The 22,498-nt window shown below is 40.5% G+C and overlaps 2 protein-coding genes and 1 pseudogene across 3 annotated transcripts; all 3 read right to left on the reverse strand.

The window, feature by feature from the left end:
- Positions 1 to 744: 744 nt before the first annotated feature.
- Positions 745 to 2,440, reverse strand: LOC106296447 (probable protein phosphatase 2C 10). 2 transcript variants are annotated; one of them, XM_013732580.1, is made up of 5 exons: positions 2,219 to 2,440; positions 1,987 to 2,116; positions 1,668 to 1,907; positions 1,161 to 1,589; positions 745 to 1,085 (listed from the first exon to the last, which is right to left on the reverse strand). In XM_013732580.1, the coding sequence occupies exons 2-5, from the start codon at positions 2,023 to 2,025 to the stop codon at positions 945 to 947; spliced, it is 849 nt and encodes a 282-aa protein (XP_013588034.1). In that variant the 5' UTR covers positions 2,026 to 2,116; positions 2,219 to 2,440; the 3' UTR covers positions 745 to 944. The 2 variants fall into 2 exon arrangements, with proteins under 2 accessions (XP_013588034.1, XP_013588035.1); XM_013732581.1 differs by having other exon boundaries at positions 1,987 to 2,134; positions 2,219 to 2,429.
- Positions 2,441 to 10,348: 7,908 nt separating this feature from the next.
- On the reverse strand, positions 10,349 to 14,460 carry LOC106297480 (annotated as a pseudogene).
- Positions 14,461 to 19,236: 4,776 nt separating this feature from the next.
- On the reverse strand, positions 19,237 to 20,132 carry LOC106297481. Its single transcript, XM_013733714.1, has 3 exons — positions 19,619 to 20,132; positions 19,411 to 19,529; positions 19,237 to 19,326 (listed from the first exon to the last, which is right to left on the reverse strand). Exons 1-3 carry the CDS (start codon positions 20,130 to 20,132, stop codon positions 19,237 to 19,239), a joined length of 723 nt encoding a protein of 240 aa, XP_013589168.1.
- Between the last annotated feature and the right edge of the window lie 2,366 nt (positions 20,133 to 22,498).

Consider the following 22,498-nt stretch of genomic DNA (forward strand, 5'->3'; position numbering starts at 1 on the left):
GATTTACCTTTTTGGCTACTATGGAGACTATGGAAGAGTGGAAATACTTTAATCTTCCAGCAAAAGGAAATACATTGGCGAAGCTTACTAAGATATGCAAATGAAGATTTGAAGGAATGGAAACAGATTGAGTCAACCGAAGTTAGAGTTCAACCTCATCAGAGTTATCTTGCTCTAGTACCGGTGACATTACATTGGCAACGTCCACCCATGGGGTGGTTCAAATGTAATACTGATGGATCATTTCGTAATATACAAACCAAGAGCACCGCAGGATGGGTCATTAGAGATGCAAATGGAACCTATAAGGGTTCGGCACATGCACGAGGAAGACGATGTAAGGATGCACCTGGAATGTGAGTTGCAAGGGCTCTTAATGGCGTTACAGCATTGTTGGAGCTTAGGATATTGAAAAATCATTATGGAAAGCGGCTCTCAAAAGGCAATCGATATCATCAACAACAAGCAGCTTCACTTTGACTACTATAACTGGCAACGGGAAATCAAATGGTGGAAAACAAAATTTCAGGATGTTAGATTCCAGTGGACAAAGAGAAATGCAGACAAGATAGCAAACTGTTTGGCAAAGCGGGTACAAGATGGAAATGATTTTGAATTTAACTATTATGTACAGCAATACTTACATAATCTGTTACATGTTGATGACATACATTCAATCTAAAGTAATAAAATCTGATGTTATAAAAAAAAAAAAGAAACAGAGCTTATGTACACTCTTCCCCATTTGTAATAATCTTCTGATATCAAAGTAGAAGAAGAGACATTGTTTTTGGACACCAAACCATATGATTCTCACTTTCACTACGCAAACCACAAATCACACCAATCAAATTACATAACAACATCTTCTGCTTTTCAGAATCGAACTTAATTATTCAATTTCTTCCATTTCCAAGTTTTTCTTGGTGGTTATAAAAGATCTTTCATCCCCTAAATCTGACGACGATGCAAGATATATCATCTTTGCTGTCTCTTCTCAGAGCTTCACCTGTTAGTTCTTTCGCTGCTTTCAATGGATCTTTGATTCTTCTCGCAATATCAATGGCCTCTTGGTTAGCCATCACCTATACCATTACACATTAAAACCGTAAGAACCAAGCTCGGTAATCAAAAAAAGAGAACACCCATTTAATTTTTACCTTCCATAGACCGTCACTAGCAAGAACTAGAACATCTGTGCGATCATCAATCGATGAATCTTTAACGTCTGGATCTGACCGTAGATGAGTTTTGAGGCTTTTGTCACCAAAAGCACGGGAAACTGCTAGCTGCCCGTTAACCCGAGGAACATCTCCAGGCATGTTTGATACAAAGCCTCCTTTATCCTCTATGCTCAATCTTTCTGTGTTCGGCTCGTGGTCTATAGTCATCTGTATTGCCTGACCGCCTTGAGATAGAACTGCCCGGGAATCACCCACATTTGCCACCCACAAATGCCGTCCGTTCAGCAGAATAGCGGTTACGGCGGTTGAGCCCCCTCGGCCTAGGTCAGAATGTGATAGAATGTCTTGGTCTGTCTTCTCATATGCAGTTATTATTGCCCTTTGAGGATCATACCAAAACTGCTCCTGAACACACACAAAAAACACGAGCTAGAAGCTGTGAAAAAAGACTAAAACAGTTGAATATTTTTTTTACTTGCTGACCTCTTTGAGTATATTGGAGAATAAATGCTTTTGTAGATAAGCAGGAACACGTTCACCCAGATGACCATCGTAGATAGCAAACAAACCGAGCTCTTTGCCGTCAGTTTTATTGAACTTGGAGACGTAGTAATCCTCCATTGGATGGTTAGCTTTCCCTTTCACTAAGCTGTAACCAAACTTAATCTCCCCATTGCTGTTTTTCCCTTTACCGGAACTAGTTGATGCTCTCCCAACCAAGAGCTACAACGCCAAATATACAACATAATAATCATATCAAAATCGTACAGAAGACACAGAGATGAGATATGAGTTTGCATACATCGTAGTCTGAAGAACCGAAGCAACATAACCACGCCATGTGAAGCGGATGTTTGATTTAAAACCAAACACCTAACAACATTTTCGATTTTAACTAATTCCGCAAAAGACTGATCCAAGATTTCAAAACCCTGCAGACAATTACGAACCTTGAAACCTTTCATCAATCAAGAAACCCTAAATCCCCCAAAAACAGAGAGACCATTTTTATAGAATCGTAAAATCAAAATTACCTCAAAGATCAGAGAAGCCAGATTCCGGAAACCAGAAAGAGGGGATATTTTGGAGTCTACCACTACGCACTCACGCGGCTTGGAGGAATACCGCGACGACAGACTGCAAAATGTACTTCTTCAAAAGTCTTCGATAAAACCAGAAAATTAGTGTAAAGCGACGACGAAGTAGACTTTACAATTTTTTTGGCTTGTTTCTTTTTGGTCTTTTTGATTTTCTTTAATGAAAATAATCTCATCCATGGGCTTTGATGGTTGACTTTCTTACCGCGTCTTAAAGTAAAGTCTCTGTGGCCTCTTTTCTGAGAAAACCGGAGAACTGGGTCATGGGCGAGTTATCAAATTGGGTTTTGGGTTACCAGAACTTTTTATTTGCGGAATGGATCGCGCTGTTTTTTTGACCCTGCACAAGTCTTCAAGAAATGACGTGAGACACCATTCTCGACCGAAAGAAATACCACACAACCCTAGCACGTGAGAGCTCTCATTCTTCCCTAGTAAGACGACCCAATAACTTCGTCACCATCACCGTTTACCGAAAAACCACCGGCAACAATAATTATTCGTATTTCTCGGTCTGTAAACCCAGAATTCGAAAAGAAAGTCGAAACGTCCCAAACCCACTCGAAAAGTCCTTCAAAATCTACTCGAAAACTCCTGCAGAACCATCGTTCATTCTCTCCGAATTTCTTTCAAATCGCCGATTATGGTCTCTAAAGCAAAGAAGAAAGTACCGATTATCCGGCGGAACAATGGATCCCCCGCCGATCTCGCTAAACAGTCGCCACGTCGGAAATCTCTGCGGTATCCAGGTTAGCTGTTTCGTCCACTGTTCTAAACATTCGAATAGGAACTTCCTTGCATGTGTACACCGATCTTCGATTTGGATGCTTCGTCCTCCTCTGTTTGTATTGTTTTTCCCCAGTGGTGACGCTCCTTCGCTGTTCCTAATCTCTGCGAAGTCCTCCTCTTATTATTCCCCTACTGTTTATTTTATAGTTTCTGATTATGGCGACGAGGCGACGGGATCAACGATACACTCGACCGTGCAGAGAAAAATGGTGGATCTGGTTATTGGTCAGCTTGAGGAGGAGGAATCTTCGTCGAAATTGCCTCTGAAGCTTTTGGCTTGGGGTTGTTACCCAACCAAATTGCGTCCCAATATTTACTCGAAGGCACACGTCATCGGAACTATTGCGTCTTGTCACTCTTGAACAACCCTTTCAACCTTGCGTCTGGGGTGTACACGCCTCCTATTTTATGGGAGATTTTGCGCACGCGTTTAGCACCACTCTGAACATAATTCTCCTCGTCGTCCATCTCACACACAAGATGGGCTGGTCCCCCGGGGGTTTCTTCCTTTTGCATCTACTCAAAATTTTGTATTAAATTTCCTGAAAACTCCTCGTGACGGCTTCGTACCCATGGCTCCGGTTCTTTAATCCTTGTCCCCCCCCCCCACACAGCCCAACAGAAGAAGAAGTCGAAGTACACATGGCTCCGGTTCTTTAATCCTTGTCATATATTCTGGAACACTAATACAGGGTTTACGAAGTACCTCAGTAATGAATCAAAATCTCGATATTACTCATTGAGCCGGTTGGAAGGTATCTATGAGAACAAAAGGACTGGTGACTGTGGGCCATGTGCAGCTAAGTTCATGGAGATTCACGCAAATGGTGGTCGGAAGGAGGAGATGAGAGATTGATGACAGTTTGGTGGACCGGTTTCGAGAGCAGTATGCAATGGACTGCTATGAAGAATTTGTTGGTAATGTCACAGTTGCGAACCAGGTGTGAACGAAGCAGGAGTATGTTTTTCTAAGTTGTGTATGGTTTTCCAAATTTCTAGCGGATTTATTTACAGTTTTTACCCAATTTCGGTATTGTTTATTGTATAATTATGGTTTGCGAACTTACGTGCTACGTTTGTCTATGGTTGGTTATTTTCTTAAAGGAAAACATTGTCCATTACGCACTGTGAACCTGAAGTGTTGTGAAAATTGCTTAGTTATTTTCATTCACTTTAAGGGCTACCTACCAAATCAGAACTTCTTCAATTCAAACAAATTTATTTAAATTTCAATATGAGTTAATGGATTGAAACGGTGATCTAGGCAACGGGAGATAGAACAAACAACGTCTTCAATGGGTAGTGCATTACCAAAATAGGTTATTTATTAATCTTTTCCTCAGAAATTTGAAATTTTAAAACTAGGTATTTTGACCAACAAAATATATTTCAATATATGTATAATTTGGAAAACGTGTTCAATTGGTCTCTTTATTCGGTTCATTTATTTAATCCAGAAAAATTAAAAGGGGATCTAGTAAATCGATTGAAAGGGGATCTAGGGTTCGGGAGATGGAAAAATCAAAAGTTAAAATGTCAGAGAGTGACAATTTCCAGGCTTCGAATTCTGACAGTATCATCTCGTCATCCTCAACCGAGCAACCGGTAAAATGTGCATGTAACCTTACGACGCATCCTGTGAGGGTGTGGACTCGTAAGAATCCCGGGCGGAGATTCGTTAGTTGCAGAGGTCGGCGAGTTGGGCGTCAGTATGTGAAGTGTGATATCTTTCAGTGGGCTGATCAGGAACCACCACACGGATGGCAACACCTTGCTTTGCTTGAAGCGAGGGATATAATTAATGAGGAAAAAGAGGAGCTCGCAAAGCTGAGGAACGAGGTAAGTAAACAGTCAGACCAAAACATGAATAAGCATACTTGCGGACTAAGTATAAACCGCCATAGTATATATGGGCTTTTCATTAAAAAATCGTAAGTGGGTTTCTAATCGCGTTTTAGACCTATATGGACCGTCTTTCGATTCGTAACGTTTATCACTATTTTTATCGATAAGAATGAACTTTCTGCGATTTTTATCGTAAAGTTTAAATGATAACTCCTATCGATGGGAGTGAGAAATGATATGAATGCGGTACATGGAGCTAGCATTGAGGAACATACGAGAATGCACAGATTTGGGTCATATCCGTTGATCGATGTCCGAGACAGTTCGGTCTCTACGTAGCGACCGGGTCCGCGATGGATCGGTCGCTGCGTAGCGACCAGACTAACACCCAGACAAAACATTTGTGTGCGGTGCTCCTATCAGATTGGGAATCGACGACAAAGGAATGAGTTACTACGAATGCAAAGAATTTGAGGTGAGATATTCGTTCATAATCGTATATACATTTAATATCTTGAGGTGAGATATAAAGTTCAATATCTTCTATCCTTCAGGATCATGGGTTCCACATTCGTCATCGCTGTTTTGATGCTATTGAAGAAGAGTTGCAGGAGTTAAAGGACCAAGTTACTGAGGAGGCCAAGAGTCGAAGGAAGATGGAAGATGAGATGAAGATATTGCGTGAAGAGATGAAAGAGCTTAAGGAATTACTTATGTATCGAGGGTGATGTGATCTTATCTAAATAAGACTAACTAGTAATGTTTTCTGATGAGTTACATGTTATTGTCCACCAAAATAATGTTGTCGTTTTCAATACTCGTTGTTGTGGTTTTCTATTTATGTTATTGTCCTTTTAATGTTTCTAAGTGCGTCTGTAATATCTATGTAATATCCTCCTTCTTATTGCGAGAATACTGTTATGTTACTTTAACAAGTAGACTACATAGGTGTACATACACCAAAGAAAGTACACCCATATATAAGGTGGACATATACTTAATGTACACCATATATAAGGTTGGCATATACATATAAGGTTCAATAGATAACAATTCGGTCCACAGTGAGGGAAACAAAAGATCTGATCCGTACAGAATGTTACATACCGAAGTACATACAACAAGTTGATAATAGAAGCAAACATATTAAAAACACGAAACGGAGATAGATACATCTTATTTACCAGCGCCAGAGACTGCGCCGGAGTTTGAGTTGGCACTGGAGGCTGCGACAGAGGGGTTGGAGCCAGACACGTAGGTGGAGCTGGAGCCAGAGACGAAGCCTACTACGGCTGCGCTGGACGAGGTGCTGGAGCAAGAGACGGAGCCCTGTTCGGCGGCAGAGGAGTCAGCGATGGAACCACCTCCGGCCATGGCGTTGGAACCAGAGACGGAGCCTTGTTCAGCGCTGGACTCGGTGCTGGAGCCAGAGATGGAGCCTTGTTCGGCGGCGGAGGAGTTAGCGACGGAACCACCTCCGGTCATGGTGTTGGAGGCAGCTAAAGAGCCTGGTACGGCGGAGACGGAACCACCTCCGGCCTTGGCGTTGGAGGCAGTTAAAAGGCCTGGTACGGCGGAGACGGAACCTCGTTTGCCGTGGTGAATATACTAATTGGTATCATCGTCAATCATGTCGTCATCGGAGACGTCAACCCGCGTATCTCCTTCATACGACCAGTCCTCGGTATCCTCATCAATCATGTCGTCATCGGAGACGTCAACCCGCGTATCTCCTTCATACGACCAGTCGTCGGTATCCTCTTCCTCCGCTTCACTCTCTTCCTCGTCTTCCTCTTCCGGTTTATCCCAAGGGTAGTCGTCTTCCGGATCCCCAAATCTCATCGTCTTCCTCTTACGTCTTCGAGGGATTTTTGGTGGAGTTTTCTCCATCTCCAGTATCTCTTCGACTTCTACTGCTTCTTAAAAGAGTGTTCCAAGCGTCGCAAACTCTGTTGACTCCAACCCCTCACCTATATCTTCCTTTAATCCGTCACGAGCGAGTTGTATCAAATACCGCTTGTTTTTTTTATTAATGATCTCATGACTGATGAAAAATCTCTCGTATTCTTGGTTGATGTCTAGAACCATGTTTAGATTTGGAATGTTTGTGGAGATGGCGATGAAATGATTTAATCCTCATATCCCTTTTTAATCATAAAAATGTCGTAATTAAAAGAAAATCTTATTAACTTCCCCTAAACAGTAGGTGATGGCGTGGCGACTCTGCAACTTCTCGATTGTAGTTAACTTAAAAGCTTAAGAAAAATGATTGCGTTTTAGAAATTTGCCTTTGGGATGTCAGATTTTAATGAAATTTTCATCTTTTTATGAGTTCTCATAAAGGCGAACTATAACACGGTCAGTAATTGTTTATTAATTTTCCAACAGCACACATTAATGTAATTAGAAGAGTAAGTTTAGTAAAGTAGAAATGAGTCATGTCAATGTCATTTCCAATTAATTATAAGAATAAAAATCATGTAACTGTAACCAATGTAGTAACCAATTAATTATGTTACCGAATTCACCTTCAAAAATTAAAATCATGTACTATTAATCAGGTTCTATAAATACATTATGTAATAGAATAACACGCACAGGTTATAAGAATTCACGGCATCATCTTCCTTTCTAAATGCTAACATCAATGTCGATGAGAACCCTGTATACAACAATCATGGTGTACAACAATTAAAGTGTACAACAATTAAAATGTACACCCCGACATCTTTTAAAGTGTACAACAATTAAAGTGTACACAAGCATGAATAGCTTACACCCCACGAATAGTGGTGTACAACAATTAAAGTGTACAATACTTAAAGTGTACATCACCATGAATAGTGTAAATTAAAGTGTACAATACTTAAAGTGTACACCTCCATGAAAAGTTACAATAATTAATGTGTACAACACTTAAAGTGTACACCTTTATTATCAGAAAATTTAGAAACTAAAGAACGTACTTCATGCCGAATACAAATAACACTTCCTTACACAGTGAGAATACTAGTGAAAATTGTACTGGCTGCCCAATACTAATGAACCATATTACATAAACCGAAATACTAGTGAAAACTATATCCTTTTCAGGCCGAAATGCTAATAAAATAGAAAACCTTATCTGCTCCCGACGTTGATACGACATCTTCTTCCCCTTCAAATTGAACTGTCCGCTTCGACCCCGTTAATCCACTGTGGATGTCCAATAAGGGGTTCATCACCTGGAAGAGCAGTAATCTCCCTCTGAAGAATGAGTGTCTGGTGGATAAGGTTGGGAAGAATAATTTTCTTGTCAGCGTCAGATTCACGAGCCATATCCACGACTTGGTCATAAATAAACCGACCAAAGTCTATCGGCTTGTTTCTGACGAATGCGAAAGAGAAAAACGGAGTCGCTGTTTGATCATTGCATCTACATGAAAACCAGGGAGCCAGTTAAGCTCACACATTTTGTACAGGCAATGATATTGTTGTAGGAGATATGTTAACGAGAATGTCTCCCAACTTGGACAGCGTCCACCGGTCAAGAAGACGGTTTTCTGCGTCAGGTCCTCATCCTCCCAAACGTGAGACTTTTCCACAAATGGAGTCATAAATAGTTGATTTATCATGACATGATCGAAATCAAAATGGCAACTCCTAATATAAACTCCGTCATCGGCACTACATAGGTTGGAGATGCATTTCCTAACTACTATTGGACAGAAAGTCTGGACATGCAAAACAGTGTAAATCCACCCAACATCCTCTACTATTCGCCTAGCTTCAGCAATAGTCGGATCATCTAACAGTAAAATCTCTTGTACTAAAAACCCTCGTATGCATAGTTGTTGATACTTACAAAAACTTTCTTCAGTTGCATGACGAAGAGACCATGGGTTTGCTACCGGGTCGTTGCCGATAAAGAACTGCCGACTTGCTTTGAGGCGAGATTCAAATGTCAAAAACCTAGCAGGTGGTTCTCCGGCATCATCACGGTCCCCGAGATGGATGGAAGCAGATGCTGAATGGGTCATAGTTCTGCTTGTTTTCGTGGATCTAAAATATGACGACGATGATGGAAAAAAACAGTTTGGTAGAGGGAACTTATACTACTAGCAACTCAACCGTGACGTCAGTCATTCTAAAACCACTTAATGGCATTTAGTTCGGCGAACCACCACGAAATCGGTCTTAATGTTAATACATTGGGCCTGCAATGATAAACAATGAAATACATTTGGCCCATACTTCTAAAGGGTAGAGTAAAGGTTAGAGTAAATGTTAGAGTAAAAGTAGTTTGGTTGAAAGTTAAGGTTAGAGTAATTGCTAAGCTGATATATTTCAGTAAAATGTACACAACTTCATTTATGTCTATCAAATTCTAACAGAAGATGTAAATACAATATGCGAATCATCTCCCTCCAATTTATTAGGGGTGTACGTGTCGTCATAGGATGTGTACATTAGTTAATAAATTTGACATTAGTTGGTAAATGTCAAATTTAATTCCACACTTACTTTTACCCTTTGTGTCATAGGAGGCTACGTAATATCCGAACTGCATTTACTGTTTGGGAGTGGGTGTCAACATTAATGAACTCCTAGGATACTTCTCTGGATAGATTTGGATATATCCTTGCATAAACGAATCAAAGACTCAAGTTTATCACGGTTTGTGGATCGATTGGTGACACAAGAGGCTGCGGAAAGGCTCCTTGATACTGCTAGGCAATAGATCGGATAAGACACACCAAACTAAGGCCCTTAACACTGGATATTACACACCAGCAGACTGGATATTCCACACCAGACACTTCAACAACTCGCCAAGCAAGAGAGAAGACAAAAGAGGTTTAAAACAAAAGATAACTTAGATTAGAATGAGGGTTTTTCGAAACATATAAATAGAGAGATCCTTCTACATGTACAAGGTCTCGAAAACATAAAGAAACATAAAGAGAAAGGCTCCACACGGTTTTAAAATAAATACATAATACTTAGACTAGAAACATAACATAAGATAGATGATGAAGTGGGTCCAAGTTGCCTAGGCCGAGATGCATCCAAGATACATCATCTAGGAGATGTGAAAGTGAACTTGTGCCCTCATTAAAAACCTTGTTTAGAAAACCCAGTGGGACAAAGCCCAGATGCTTCTCTGGATGGATTTGGATAGATCCTTGCATAAACGAATCAAAGACTCAAGTTTATCAAGGTTTGTGGATCGATTGTTGATACAAGAGGCTGCAGAAAGGCTCCTTGATACTCCTAGGCAATAGATCGGATATGACACACCAAACGAAGGCCTTTAACACTGGATATTAAACACCAGCAGACTGGATATTACACACCAGACACTTCAACAACCGCCACTTGATTAGAAAACCCAGTGGGACAAAACCAATCAAGGGAAAAATAGTACACACAAGTCACTTGCCTAGATGATGATCAGATTGATGGGGAAGTAGCTTGAATGGTGATAAGTGTGTCTTGGTTGATCAAGCTTCTACCAAGACATTCTTCTTGCTTCCATGCCTTCATAAGCAATCCTCCAATGGTCTCATTAAGTCTCTTGGTTCTGAAACGAGTCATAGGCCCAACTGGAATAGCTAAGGCATCCTCATCAGCTGGATTGTCTTTGATCTCCTTGTCTTCATCAGTTAGCTGTTTCATGATCACATCATCCCCTCCCACTTGAAAAGGATTTGTCCTCAAATCTGGTTCATCTGCAATAAAAGGGATCAAGTCAGTAACATTGAAGCTATTACTTATCTCATACTTACCTTGCAAGTCTAGCTTGTATGCATTGTTGCTGATCTTCCTTATGACTTAAAAAGGGGCATCAATACGCGGCATTAGCTTGGATTTCCTTTCATTTGGAAATCTCTCCTTCCTAAGGTGAATCCATACTTTATATCCAACTTTAAACACCATCTCACGCCTATTCTTGTTAGCATACTTGGCATATTGGTCAGTTTTCTTCTCAAGATTGTGCCTAGCCTGTTCATGTATCCGTTGCACCATTTCGGCCTTCTCATTGCCATCCATGCTAACTCTTTCACACTCAGGTAAAGGCATTAGATCCAAAGGTGAGGTGGGATTGAACCCATAAACAATTTCGAATGGGAAAACTTAGAAGCAGAATGCATAGCATGGTTATATGCAAATTCACAATGAGGCAGATAGTCTTCCCAAGATTTCAAATTCTTTTTAATGAATGCACGCAAGAGAGTTCCTAGAGTTCTATTAACTACTTCAGTCTATCCATCAGTTTGAGGATGACAAGTAGTAGAAAATAACAACTTTGTTCCAAGTTTAGACCATAGAGTTTTCCAAAAATAACTAAGAAACTTAGTATCTCTATCTGAAACTATAGTCTTAGGCATTCCATGCAAGCGTACAACCTCTTTAAAGAACAAATTAGCAACGTGCAATGCATCATTAGTCTTATGACAAGCTATGAAATGTGCCATTTTAGAGAACCTATCAACAACAACAAAGATGGAATCCTTTCCGGTTCTAGTTCTAGGCAATCCAACAATGAAGTCCATAGAAATGTCATTCCAAGGGTGATAAGGAATTGGCAAAGGAGTATACAAACCGTGAGTTTGGACTTTGGACTTAGCTTGCTTGCAAGTTGCACACCTTTCACAGATTCTTTCCACATCTCTTCTCATCTGTGGACAAAAGAAATGATCCTGCAAAACTTTAAGAGTCTTGGCTACACCAAAATGTCCCATAAGACTTCCTCCATGGGATTCCCTGACAAACAAATCTCTCAAAGAATAGTGAGGCACACACAAACGATTATCATAGAACAAGTAATCTTCATGTCTACAGTAATGTCCAGTAGCAACCTTTTCACATGACTTGTATGCTTCTTTAAAATCAGGATCAGATTCATACATTTCTTTAAGTTGTTCAAAGCCTAACAACTTAGCATCAAGAGTAGTTAAGAAGACATACCTTCGAGATAGTGCATCAGCAACTATATTTTCTTTACCTTGTTTGTACTTGATGACATAAGGAAATGGTTCTATGGATTCTACCCATCTTGAGTGTCTCTTGCTGAGCTTGTTTTGTCCTTTCAAGTACGTGAGAGACTCATGATCCGTGTGTATCACAAACTCCTTGGGCCATAAGTAGTGCTGCCAAGTTTGCAAAGCTCTCACCAAGGCATACAACTCTTTATCATAAGTTGCATAGTTGAGAGTGGTGCCTCCAAGCTTCTCACTAAAGTAAGCTATGGGTCTCTTTTCCTGCATCAATACAGCACCCACTCCTATACCAGAGGCATCACATTCAATCTCAAAAATTTTATTAAAATCTGGAAGTATAAGAAGAGGGCATGAGTAAGCTTCTCTTTAAGGCATTGGAAGGCAGTTTCTTGTGCTTCCCCCCACTTGAATCCGACTTCTTTCTTGATCAATTCAGTCAAGGGAGCTGCTATGGTACTGAAGTCTCTTACAAACCGCCTATAGAAGCCAGCAAGTCCATGGAAGCTCCTCACTTCACTTACTGTCTTAGGACTCGGCCATTCTTGAATTGCTCTCACCTTCTCTTGATCCACCTTTACTCCATCTGCACTCACAACAAAGCCTAGGAAGACCAAGTTATCCGTACAAAAAGTGCATTTCTTAAGGTTAGCATAAAGCTTTTCGTTTCTCAAAACATCAAGAACAGACCTAAGATGATCTATATGCTGTCCTAGACATTTGCTGTAAACAAGGATATAATCAAAATATAGTACCACAAACAATCCTATGAATGATCTAAGCACATGATTCATCAATCTCATGAAAGTACTAGGAGCATTGGTTAATCCAAAGGGCATGACTTCATACAAGCCATGCTTAGTTTTAAAAGCAGTTTTCCACTCATCTCCTTCCTTCATTCTAATTTGATGATATCCACTCTTTAAATCAATTTTAGAAAGGATGCTAGAGCCATGCAATTCATCAAGCATATCATCTAATCTAGGAATAGGGTGGCGATACTTCACTGTTATGTTGTTGATTGCTCTACAATCAACACACATGCGCCAGCTACCATCTTTCTTAGGCACAAGAAGAACTGGTACGACACATGGGCTCATGCTCTCTCGTATGTGACCTTTCTCCATCAATTCCTCAACTTTTCTATAGAGTTCCTTGGTCTCAACTGGATTGGTCCTGTATGCTGGTCGATTAGGAAGAGCAGATCCTGGTACAAAGTCAATCTGATGCTCAATCTCACGCATGGGTGGCAACCCAATGGGGTTGTCTTCCGGAAATACATCTTTATATTCCTGCAAAAGAGTAGAAATCTCACTCGGATACACCGGTGTACAATCAGTTAGATTCAAAAGAGTTTATTTAAAAACAAATAAGAGAACTGATTGATTAGAGTAAAGATATCTTTTAATATCACCGGTTTTGGCATAGAAGTTGTGTTGCTTGTTTTGCTCTGGCTTGAGGTCGATTTCTTTCTTCTTTTGAATCTGAAGCTGATCTTGATGCCCTTCTTTAGAAGTCAGTGGCACCAGGATGGCTCTCGTTCCGTTGAACTCAAAAAATTCTTGTTGGTGAACCCATCATGCGTAACGCGTCTATCAAATTGTCATGGCCTCCCAAGCAAGATGTGGCTCATTTCTATTGGTAATACATCACAGAGAACCTCGTCCTCATATCTCCCAATAGCAATAGGTATCAAGACTTGAGTAGATACCTTTATCTCGCCTTCTTCATTAAGCCATTGCAACCGATATGGCCTTGGGTGTTTCTGCACTTTCAATCCTAGCTTCTTCACCATTCTCTCACTAGCAACATTTACACAGCTTACTCCATCCACAATGAGACTACAGACCTTTCCTTGAACAAGACACCTTGTATAGAAAAAAATTCTCACGCTGCTCGAGCTCTTCGGTCTTGGATTGTATATTCAGAAGTCTTCTTGCCACCAACAGCCTCCCTTTTACCGGTTCTTCTTCACATTCTCTTTCAGATTCCTCATGATCAGTTCCAGATACATAATCTTCAGATTCATGTTCTCCATTCTCAAGAACAATCATGATCCTCTTGTTAGTACACTCATTCGCATAATGCCCTCATTACACTTGAAACACTTCAAATCTCTAGCTCTTGTACTAGTAGCTTCGGTTTTGCCTTTGTCTTTGTTGTAGCTACTAACAAGCTTGGCCTCCTCTTTCTGATATGGCTTGCTCTCCTTCTGATAACTCGGTTTTCCTCCTTAGTTCCTTGATATTTAGTTCCATAACTAGATCGAGAGTGCCCTTTCCTTTTGACTTGTTGCTCCACTAAGATAGCTTTGTGTAGCATCTCCTCCATCTCCAAGTAGTGCTGCATCTCCACACTGTCTTGTATCTCAAGGTTAAGTCCTCCAAGAAACCATGCCATACTAGCTTCTCAATCCTCAGATATGCAAGTTCTCAGCATCAACAACTCCATCTCTTGAAAATACTCTTCTACAGTCCGTGAGCCTTGAGTAAGTTTTCTTAGCCTTTTATGGAGATCTCGGTGGTAATGGCTAGGCACGAACCTCTTGCGCATAAGAGCCTTCATCTCTGCCCATGTCTCAATAGGAAATTCACCATTGCGCCTCTTGTTTGTAACCAACTGATCCCACCAGCTCAAAGCATAATCATAGAACTCAGTAGCAGCAACTTGAACCTTTTTAATCTCCGAGTAGTGCTGACAGTTGAAGACGAGCTCTATCTTCTTTTCCCACTCTAGATAAGCATCTGGATCAGCCTTGCCATGGAAAGGAGGGATCATAAGCTTTAACTAAGCAAGCTCATTACGTCTATGTTTACAACTCTCATGATCATGTCGAGACCTTCTACTGCTATGTCTCGAACCGGAGCTATGGCTACTTCTTTCATAGGCGTTATTAGTATCTTCTGAATCATCATGTTCACGTTGACCACGTATGTTCACGCCTCTGATCAGATGTTTGGTCTTGCCTAACAAGTGGTCTCTGATCGTATCTTTCATCCAGCAACTTTACCATGGCGTCCATAACTTGTTTGGTGATAGCTTCTTGTAAGAGTTGGTTTCTTCTCATAAACGTTTCATCATCCTCCTCGGATCCCATTGTTTCCTGATACACAAGAGACTTAACAAGTAAGTAGTTCAACAAAATCGAAACACAATGGAATCAAATAAGGAAACAAGTGATTCAAATAAGCGGCAAAGAAACTTGAACAATACGCAACGATTTTGAATCTTATCACTTTCGAAACGTAAACAAAACAGATCAGATTCAACAGATGATGATTTGAGATTCAACAAACACTGATCTATGATATCAAGAACAGATCAAAACACACAAACACTAGCAACTTTCAGATCTAGCAAATCGGTAACGTAATCGACAAGAATACGAAGGGTTTTATTCAAAACTTGATCAAAACACTTAGATCTACCAATTTTAAAACACGAAATAATAGATCTAACAGTCTTGAAAGTGAAATCGATCAGATCTAGTGAGAAACAACACAAAAGAACTGATTGATCAATGATATAACACGATAGAGAACATATCTTATGAAAACACAAAAGAGAAATCGAAACTCCCCTTCTAGAGTGCTCTGATACCACTTAATGAGCTCCTATGATGCTTTTCTGGATGGATTTGGATAGATCCTTGCATAAACGAATCAAAGACTCAAGTTTATCAATGTTTGTGGATCGATTGGTGACACAAGAGGCTGCGGAAAGCCTCCTTGATACTCCTAGGCAATAGACCGGATATTACACACCAAACTAAGGCCCTTAACACTGGATATTACACACCAGCAGACTGGATATTACACACTAGACACTTCAACAACTCGCTAAGCAAGAGAGAAGACAAAAGATAACTTATATTAGAATGAGGGTTTTCGAAACACTTAAGTAGAGAGATCCTTGTACATGCACAAGGTCTCAAAAACATAAAGAGAAAGTCTCCACACGGTTTTGAAATAAAGACATAATACTTAGACTAAAAACATAACATAAGATAGATGATGAAGTCGGTCCAAGTTGCCTAGGCCGAGATGCATCCAAGATACATCATCTAGGAGATGTGAAAGTGAACTTGTGGCCTCATTAAAAACCTTGATTAGAAAACCCAGTGGGACAAAACCAATCAAGGGAAAAAGAGTACACACAAGTCACTTGCCTAGATGATGATCATCTTGATGGGGAAGTAGCTTGAATGGTGATAAGTGTGTCTTGGTTGATCAAGCTTCTACCAAGACATTCTTCTTGCTTCCATGCCTTCATAAGCAATCATCCAATGGTCTCATTAAGTCTCTTGGTTCTGGAATGAGTCATAGGCCCAACTGGAATAGCTAAGGCATCCTCATCAGCTGGATTGTCTTTGATCTCCTTGTCTTCATCAGATAGCTGCTCCATGATCACATCAAACATGAATGCTATCCGAACTGTATTTACTGACATTAGTTGGTAAATGTCAAGTTCATGCAAACAGTGTCAACATGAATGTTGTTAAAACTGCAGGCTCTTTTGGATCTGTTCCAATATTGCTCACATGCTTTAAATCTCACTTCGCTATGTTTTCTTGTTTTCTTTTTTAACACCGGCTATAGTTATGTTGGTTTATCTATTTTCTTAACAAATCACAGTGCATTAACCATGTGGTGCACATAAAATTTAGTATTTCATGGATACTGGTGTACGTGGATGTTGGTGTACATGATTATCAACGTACACCTGTATTCAGTATTTAAGTACTTGTGTACAACAATTAAAGTGTATATGACTACTGGTGTCCATGGATACTTGTGTTCAAAAATTCGAGTGTACATGACTACTGGTGTTCATGGATATTAGTGTACATGACCACTTGTGTACATATATATTGGTGTACATGACCACTAGTGTACATCGTGTATATTACGACCGGCGTACATGGATAGATATATGGACGTAGCTTTTAATACAACATGATGACGGTGAAATGTTTAAATCATCACTGAATTATTAGTGCTAATGCATTACAACAACAAAGTATTAGGGCCAACTGTCGAAAGACGAAAAACCCGTACAGCAACGAAAATCCGGTAGAAAAAGAGAAACCTCTTTGATCCAGAAGCATCAGTTACACATGTCTTCAGCCTTGTTTAGCTCAATGTACCAAATAACCCAATCCTGGTCCAAACAAAGTGTACACGAGCAACTATAAAACAAGGGGACGACCGTTGACATGAACACATGTTTCTTTGTTAAGAAGTCATCGTTAATTACGTTCCCCCAAACCGGATCTTCATTTCTAACCAACAATCCTATTTTACCAACTGATTCTCTGGTAAAACTAGCGAAGCACTCCTAATCCTCCCAATATAGTTTACGAGCCATTGCATAGGTATACAACGCTCGCTCGAATCTTGCATCCACTGCTCTCTTTATCAAAGCAAGTCCTTCTTCATGACGGTCTAACCAGTAGAAATACTCTACACCCTTGATGTAAAGAGTACTTGGGTTTCCCACGTTGTAGCATCTTCTCAACAACGTATTCCGCAAGCCGACGTACCAAGGGAATTTAAACATATCAAACCAAGCATTCACTTGACGCCTGTCGCCAACGCACGCATTGAGTTACAAGTGGATCGGAGTCTATAGAGATCTTGGAATGAGTTATTTGCCACGCGTTCGACCACTAATGCTTCGACCTCTGAAGGGGGATCGGGAATTCTGTAATAATAGCGACATAATCTTTTTTGTCAGCTGGAAATTATGTTGCAAATCTTTGTGTTTATAAGAAGTGCAACCGTAAGTAACCGACACTAACGAAGGGATGTCTATTTCCCGTTGTTGTCTTCTCGATAAGGCAGAATGGTTGACCTTGAAAAAACGGTTTCAAATGGACTTACGTTTGGAAATGTATATAAATGACTGTAATTCAGTTGCACATCAACAGTCCCATATTCTTTTCAACCATAAATGGCTTCAAATCTGTCAACCCAGGGTTCAATGACTGTAAAAGAATACGAGGAATATTTTCTTAAACATGAAGTCTGCAAAACTATGAGTGAAAAAAGCCTTATCTCCATGTACCTTGCTTGCCTCAACGAGAAAATACGCAACAGTTTGAAGGGAACGAATTTCTCAACGCTCGAAAAATTGATGGAATGTGCTCGGTTGGCTGAACATCTGATTGAGCAGGGTTGTATGACCATTGAAGAATACAAGCAGTTTTTCGTTAACCATGAGGTATAAAAAAAACTTGACTCTAACACATTTATCTCCATGTTTCGTTCTGGTCTTAACAAGGACATCCGAGAGGCTTTGATGCAAAAAAACTACTCCTCGCTCGAAGAAATTATCGAAACGCTACTGTTGGCAGAAAATCCAATCGATTAGTGTTCGTCGACCATCGATACGTCGATTTCTTCACTAAACATTATGTAAACAAAAAAAACATGAAGCAACGACATTGATGGGCTGAAGGAGGATATCTGCGATGAGTTAGGAAATACGGAGTTCTCCAGTCTTGAGGAACTCATTGAAAGCGCTTTATAAGCTGAAGAACTACTCGTAACTTCATCCAACACATCAGACGAAGCGGTCCCTGAAATGGATCCCGACCTGCGGGATATATATGGCTTCTCTGATGGCAATGATGAGAAAGAGGGTATTTATGATTTAGATTGGTGTATGGATGAATCTGAAAACCACTGTGTCTAAGAAGATTTAACAGACTGAGTATCGCGACGAGGACCCTGATGAACGGCCAGAAAATGATAGCCAAACCGGCTCCGGCAATGATTAGAACCAATTAAAACCTTTGTTATTTAAAGTTGTTGTTTCTAAAACCACATTAAAGACTTCATGTTGCAACAATGTCATTTCTATTGTGCTATTTCAATTCAATGACTGTTGAACTAGTACAAGAGTTCTAGGGTTTACTTTTTTTGATTTGCACATCAGGGTTTATCTTGTAGGGTTCACATTTAAAGTTCCCTTTTCGAGGTTTAGGGTTTAGGTATAGGGTTTGGGATTTAGGGTTTGAGTTGTGGCGGTTAGGGTAATGGACACGTCGACATTTACACTCCACTGTTATGCTTTATGTTAAGAAGAATGGTTTAGAGTGTAAACAGAAGTTAAGGGTGTTCAACATTTAATTTTAAAAAGACAACCAAATATCCTAATTACTATGTTGCAGGAAAAAATCACATACATATAAAAATACCAGAATTTCTTAGTTATTGAAATACCACAAATCCAAATTTAGGTGTACATATACATAGAGGTGTACAGCCTTTAAGTTCAAAATAACATCCATCATTCCAAAAATAGCTTCTTGGTTGCCCGAATAAGTTTCTATAGATATCAGGGCACGGATTGCTTGCATGAAGTCTTCTTGTGACCCTCCATGAAACACCTGAAACACTTTTTCGCCTTCTTTTTCTTCGGCCCCTCCTACAAAGAAAACAAGTCAATATCATTGAATGTTCTATATTGCGTTTTCTCAAATATTATTTTGGTGTACAGGACGAGTTTTACCGGAACCTCTCCGGCTGACAGTTTCCTTTTAACACCTGGCCTTCCCATTGATCTTTTGGTAGTTGGTGGATAAAGCTGTACCTTCAACACTTCAGGGGGAACATCAACATCCTTTGGATCTGGAACCGGTAGTATGATACCCTTACAGTTTCAGCCCATGTTTTTTTCACATGGTATTCTGAAACAAACATGTTGTACTCCATGTTACGATGAGAAGTAGCCGCTATGGCGTATCGGCATGGCAACCCAAGCATCTGGAATTCAAGGCACGAGCAAGTTCGTTTTTCCAGGTCAACAGTGCAACTGTATCCACTTGGTTTATGTGTAACTTCGAACTCCCAAGTTGAACATGACAAAACCAGATAGCCAGTTGACAACACTAACTGTTCAACAAGTACCTTTTCGATTTCCTTTGGAATGATCCCCTTCATTTTTGTGATGTCGCAGCGCCTGCTCTCAAACCATCTAATCAACATCCGGGGGCTAAACTCTAGCAGTGCCATTATAGGACTATCACACGCGGGCAGAAGTGCATGATTCAAAGATTCAGCAATGTTTGAAGTCATCATGTTATATCTCTCCCCGTCGAAATGTGAACATGTCCATAATTTGCGGTCGATTTTCTCCAAATAATCCCAGCATCTCCAATCCGTATGCTTTATAAGTTCATACACCTTCTGAAATTCTGAAACTTTGAATGCTTCTCCTGCCCAGCAAACCATAGCTTTCTACGAAAGCCCTTTGTACTTGTCCCCGACGTTTCTCTGAAGGTGTACAAGGCAAATGCCATGGTATGCACGTGGGTACCATTTTTCTTTAGCTGCAAATGTGGCGGCACATCTATCCGAAATTAAGTTTAATTCACTACTATCTTCAACAATAGTGGACAACCTCTCAAAAAACCACTTCCAAGAATCTGAGTTCTCGCTTTCCACCACTGTGAAAGAAATCGGGAATACGCGGGTGTCTTCGTCTTGTCCGCTGACACTTAATAAACACCCATTGTATTTCCCAAACATATGTGTGTCATCCACTACAAATACCTTCCTCAAATTCTTCCACCCATCGATGCATGCCTTCAGTGACATGAATGCATACATGAACCTTGTCTTTCCTTCCTTATCAACTTCGGTTTTAATATCAGTGATAGTTCCAGGATTTACTAATTTAAGTACGTGAAGGTACTGTGGTAGCATCTTGTAAGACATCTCTTCTGTTCCTTGAGCATACGCAATTACGAGTTCTTTCGCTTACCATGCTTTCCTGTACGAGCAAGGATAGCTGAAGTCCGTACGCAGTACTTCCGGAAGTTCGAATGCACGAGGTCCACAGTGGAGTCTTTCGTACTTTGAGCGCAAAAGTGCTGCAAGTACTTTTGATGTTCCATGTTTTTTGTACTGCCCTCGATCATCAGACGGGCATACATGGTCCAAAATTGCCTTCTTCACCACATACGTAGGAGAATCACCGAGTTGCTTACCCACTACCCTCCAACCACACTCTTTATCAACGCATTTCGCCGTAATGAACCGTTTGCAATGCCTAAACTTGAACCTGCACACCTTAGCTACTGCATATATGTGCATCGTTAGCTTGAATTGCGCTTTGTCCTTAAACATCCTTCCAACATATATATCCGAGTCCTCCTTGTTGTAGTCGATGTCCTGCAGGTGGAAACTGTTTGCTCCCATATCATTAAACCTAGGAACCACATCGTTATATCCATACATTTCCGAAACTTGAATCTCTTTCATGAATTCTTCTCCACCCTGGAATTGGCCAGCTTGGGTGACAGGAGGATCAACAAAATCATCATCATTGTAACCACTGCTAACAGTTCCACAGGTTGATATAAAATCCTTTCCTTTCGTTGATCTTTCTCCAGTCTGTACTTCTGGCACTTGGGTGACAGGAGAATGAACAAAAGCTTTGTCGTCTTCCATCGCACGGTTGTGTTTCGGGTTTTGTTTTGGTGGAGTTACAAGAACAACATCAACACTATCGCTGATTTATGTAGCTTCATGGTGTGGATAGCTAACGGGTGTAGAGGTAGAGATATATTACCTCTTCCTTTAGGCAATGTTTGTCCACCACAATCTTTGGCACCTATGGTGGTAGGAGGTTGATCAAAATCATCATCATCATCATCTTCCATCGTAGGGGTGTGTTTGTGGTTTTGTTTAGGTGGAGTAACAAGTACAACATCAACAATTTCACCGGTAAGTCTTTCTTCGGTGTACGCACAGCTAACGCTCGGAGAGTTCAATATATTACCTCTTCCTTTGCTGAAAGTTGGAGAGCTAGATATATTATCAATACTTTCACCGGTATCTCTTTCTTCGGTGCACGCAGAGCCAACGGTTCGAGAAGTACATAAATAGTTTGTTGCATCATCTTTGTCTTCCTCCCAACATCTACTCTTAAAATGTTGTGTCCTTGATTTAAATCCACCTGTACAATTCGATCCTCGGCCTCTACGAGCCCCCGGTTTGCGAGACCCTTGGCCTCTGTGACCCCTCATTCCAGAACGGTGGCGCCCATTGAGAGCAGACCGTCGACCACTACAACCTGCAACTGGACCTCCATCATTGTCTTTATCATCATCTGTCATACAATCATTTCGAACATAATCATGCCACCAATTGAAGTCATATCCAATGTCATCTCCCTTACCTTTTTCCTTGTCAACTTCCCCGCTTCAGGACCGTCTCCCTTGCTTTTTTCTGCGGTCCACTATGATTTGTTGACAAGTTTCTTCAGTGTCAGCTTCCTTGGAATTTCCCTTCTCCTCTACCACACCTACACAGGCAACACATGCGTTATCATCCTTACTTTTTCCCATGTCTGCTACCATATCATCCCCTGAAGTCATCCCCTTATCTCGTTCATTGCAGGTTTGATGAGGAAGATTGTCTGAACCGGGAATAACGACAATACCTACTTCAACAGATTCTCCACTTTTTGGATTATCCGTGGATTTCTCATACACCGGCTTCGTCGCCCCTGAGTCTTCTGCGTAAACTGCTTCAAGTGCTTCTACGTGCCTCAAAAAAACTAAGTCTTTACCCACAATTCCGATGGATCCAGT

This window comes from Brassica oleracea, chromosome C6 (assembly GCF_000695525.1).
Source record: "Brassica oleracea var. oleracea cultivar TO1000 chromosome C6, BOL, whole genome shotgun sequence".
NCBI lineage: Eukaryota > Viridiplantae > Streptophyta > Magnoliopsida > Brassicales > Brassicaceae > Brassica > Brassica oleracea.

Excerpts from the sequence above, each read along its gene's own strand:
- LOC106296447 (XM_013732580.1), bottom strand. The coding sequence starts at position 2,025 with ATGGCGTGGTTATGTTGCTTCGGTTCTTCAGACTACGAT. Across the intron at positions 1,908-1,986 it reads TCGGTTCTTCAGACTACGAT|CTCTTGGTTGGGAGAGCATC; the intron begins GTATGCAAACTC and ends TTGGCGTTGTAG. Across the intron at positions 1,086-1,160 it reads CTAGTGACGGTCTATGGAAG|GTGATGGCTAACCAAGAGGC; the intron begins GTAAAAATTAAA and ends GTAATGGTATAG.
- LOC106297481 (XM_013733714.1), bottom strand. The coding sequence starts at position 20,132 with ATGGTTTGCTGGGCAGGAGAAGCATTCAAAGTTTCAGAATTTCAGAAG. Across the intron at positions 19,530-19,618 it reads CATAGCGGCTACTTCTCATC|ATCCAAAGGATGTTGATGTT; the intron begins GTAACATGGAGT and ends TACCGGTTCCAG. Across the intron at positions 19,327-19,410 it reads TGTCAGCCGGAGAGGTTCCG|GAGGGGCCGAAGAAAAAGAA; the intron begins GTAAAACTCGTC and ends TTTTCTTTGTAG.